A 3165-nucleotide genomic window follows, 5' to 3' on the forward strand; every position below is an offset into this window, starting at 1 on the left:
TTACAATTATTTCAAAACATTCTTATCAATCTGAGCTGATATGTAGGAAATGTACATACGCATGGTATGTGCTGTAAATAACGTTTAAGCTGTGTCTGTGATTTGTTTACTTTTACATTCTCCAATTTGTTTATTTTTAGATACAAATATTTACTTTGTAAATAAAATTAAATCTATCTATAGGCGTTTCAAGATATTTCATAATAGTGCCGGTAAAATTGTTCATTTTTAAAATATGTGTATTCCTGAGAACCGTATATAAAAAACAATCTCGCACCTTTTACATATATTACCAGAAAAATACTGTTGTAACAGAGATAATATTTTTTATCTTAAAACAGAAAGAAAGAAATAGAAAAAAATGCTCTGATAACAAAAAGTCGGGGTTCCCCGGAGCGGAAAGGTTGTCGAATGCAGAAGAAAACATGAATGAGAGTGAATATTCCCACGAAGCAAACTTTGCAATTGACATTTATACCTTTATCAGAATTGCCTTCCCCTAATAAAGATGTGATGTCGAAATACAGTTACACAATGAAGGCTGCTGGCATCCGGCGCGAACGACTCGAGCGCTTTCCTGCTGTGATGTGCTGGAGAAAGAATGGCTAAAGGGAGACCAGCGGGGTTAATGCACTGGCTGGCGAATTTGTCGTTTTATCGTGGTGGACGTTATGTCTGAAGTACTTGTGAGGTATTAGAGAAATAAATGATTAGGAATCTTAATAAAAAAACTGGATTTAACATGAACTTTCCCGTGAGTTGAGTAAATTCTTTCCTCCTCTCGCTGTACCGACATACTCTTAATATATTTTCTTGCTCTTCAGAAATCCTTGCGTTAAGCTAGGGTTTGATAAATGTATAGTATAATATTTCCTGAATTGACTTTCAGATAGGACAGTGATTTTTGGACCTTCTGATCACTATATAGGGATTTACGGTCATATCTAGCGGATTGGAAGGTCGAATACCGCAAATTGTAAGTTAGAATCTAGCGAGTTTGAAAGTCTAATATATCAAGTCTCAACGTCGAACCTAGTAGAAATAAAGGCCGCATCAGAAGGGTTTCATCTCGAATCTAGCGTGTTTCGAGGTCAAGCGCTGCGAGACCGAAGGCTGAGCGTAGCGCTTTTGAAAACGTCTCGACGGCAACACCGCTCGAGGTCGGCCTTGGAGTTGGGTCGGCGACGAAATCAACGTCTTGTATTGTCATTTTCTTTACATTATGGCCTTTATTACCCGCTGTGGAATGAGATCGAAACTCTTGGCGCACTTAAGGACTGCGCGATTTTACTCCGTGGGAAATAAGGTGAGGAGGCGAGACATGGGAGAGATTTTCGTTCTTAATCAAAAGAAGGGTTTTCTTGAGAAATTTCGGTGGGGAATCCCCGCTCGGGATGCGGTAGGCCTACTTCTTCAGTGTTGATTAGACATGACTTTCTCCTTAAGTTTTCCTTCTTTCCAACGGAGGGAGTGCTTGGAGGAAGAATACCTTGTGAACTCCTTATCCATAGGGATATTCGCAAGAGGGGAAATCTTGGTTGGCTGAACATAATTACGGTGGGAAGTTAACAGTAATTAACTATCTTAGCCTTTAAGGGACGAGATTATTCATTTCTTGTTCATTTTTACCTATTAACAGTTATTTTGATTTGAGCCTCGCAAACCATTGGTGTATTACCACACTAAAGTAATCTAACCTAAATCTAACCTAACCTAACCTTGTATGGTCTGTATCACAATTACACACTGGGGTTGAGTTCTGAGCTATGCAGCTATGCATTAAACTGTGAAGTGCAGAATACAATTTGAAAAAATGCTGATGCTCATTTCAACAGTAGGGCTAAAAATTTCTAGAATATTTATTATGGGAAATGTTACTAACATGTTTGTTGGTATACCAATACCCTCTACAACCTAATCATTGCTCACGAAAGGAAAACTGTACTCTTATGTGAGAATATATTCACAGATAGATAATCTGGGAAGTGTTTTCATTTGCAACAAATTCAGTAAGATAACCAAATATGCATCTCCCATAATAGACAATCTTTATTGAAATTCTATTATAAAAAGTGTAATAGACTGAAGATGTATGGTTGTTTCATCAAATACGAAGCCAGACCAAGGGCTCTCTTGCCCGAGTGTACTTGGAGGTTTATTGGTCTTTGCTTTATAATTATGGAGACCTCAAAGACTGCTTGACGTTGGACCACTACTGGGTTTCCTAGAGATTTTAAGTTTCAAGTGTTATTTGAATTTTATTTTGCAAGTAAATTACTCTCTTTATTTTTTATATATACTTAGTGTTTAGAATGCCTCTGCATTGGCTTTCAAAATTGTAATTTTTTCTCATAATTATATTGACGTATTCTGTGTAAATCCACTTGAAATATTCTGTGATTTCTAATAGAAGGCTTACAATATCAAAGGTAGACAAGATAGGGTTAGACTAGTTCCCTATTGAAATAAATTGCCAGGGAGGCTCACAAGCTCCTCCATGCCAGAATGTGTTATAGATTCACTGATCTTTTCTGGAAGGCTGCAGCAACTGTCATGTATTTCACACCAATTCATTTCTGATAGCCTTTGTACTTGTCTGTTCCTTTTGGTGATTTTTCTGAGTTTAAGGGTAGATACCTTTCATTAGAAAGCATTGATTAAGCTATATGTGGATTGCTGTATGTAAGTTTTATGTATGTGAATTGTGAACACAGACAAAATGCAGAGTTGGATTTCAGTCATTACACTTTTTTTTTTTGAAGTACGTCAGTATTCCTTATCTAAAAGGGAGAAGTTCAATCAGTGGCACTTAGCAGAATCAGCTAAAGGCAACCAAAAATGAAAGAAAAGAAAAGAAAAAGTACTATAATAAAGTATACAGAACTTTTGAATTTATTTTATAGCTTTTGGCCTTCTTTGTGAGGGTCTGAGTTTGCTGAGAATGTGTTTAAACTTTTCACTTCAAAATCTATCACACCCCTAGAAGGATACTGTGATTTGTAATGAACCCAGAAATTTTGGTCCAGTTTCTATGAAGAAAAAAACAATTTGACATTTCCTGGACTGACAATCCATCCACTCTGGAACTCTGGCTTAGAGGAGGGTGTCACCCTCATCTAATCTAGCAATTAAATGGCTTACTTGAAAGTGCAATGGGGAACTCCA

The 3165-nt window shown here is 36.9% G+C and overlaps 1 protein-coding gene across 3 annotated transcripts in view; it reads left to right on the plus strand.

Annotated features, from left to right (window-relative positions):
* The first annotated feature begins 1122 nt into the window (after positions 1–1122).
* The window catches only part of LOC122253437 (cytosol aminopeptidase), a 20264-nt gene continuing 18221 nt past the window's right edge, over positions 1123–3165 (plus strand). For 2 of the 3 annotated variants that reach the window (XM_043016512.2, XM_043016511.2), the window contains exon 1: positions 1123–1306. In XM_043016512.2, coding sequence (XP_042872446.2) covers positions 1223–1306 — 84 coding nt within the window. In that variant the 5' untranslated portion in view covers positions 1123–1222. The remainder of the gene's footprint in view (positions 1307–3165) is intronic. The other variant, XM_043016510.2, reaches the window with a different exon arrangement.

The sequence above is a fragment of the Penaeus japonicus genome, unplaced genomic scaffold (genome assembly GCF_977035675.1).
Source record: "Penaeus japonicus unplaced genomic scaffold, GWHDUDI00000001_assembly GWHDUDI00000021, whole genome shotgun sequence".
Lineage (NCBI taxonomy): Eukaryota > Metazoa > Arthropoda > Malacostraca > Decapoda > Penaeidae > Penaeus > Penaeus japonicus.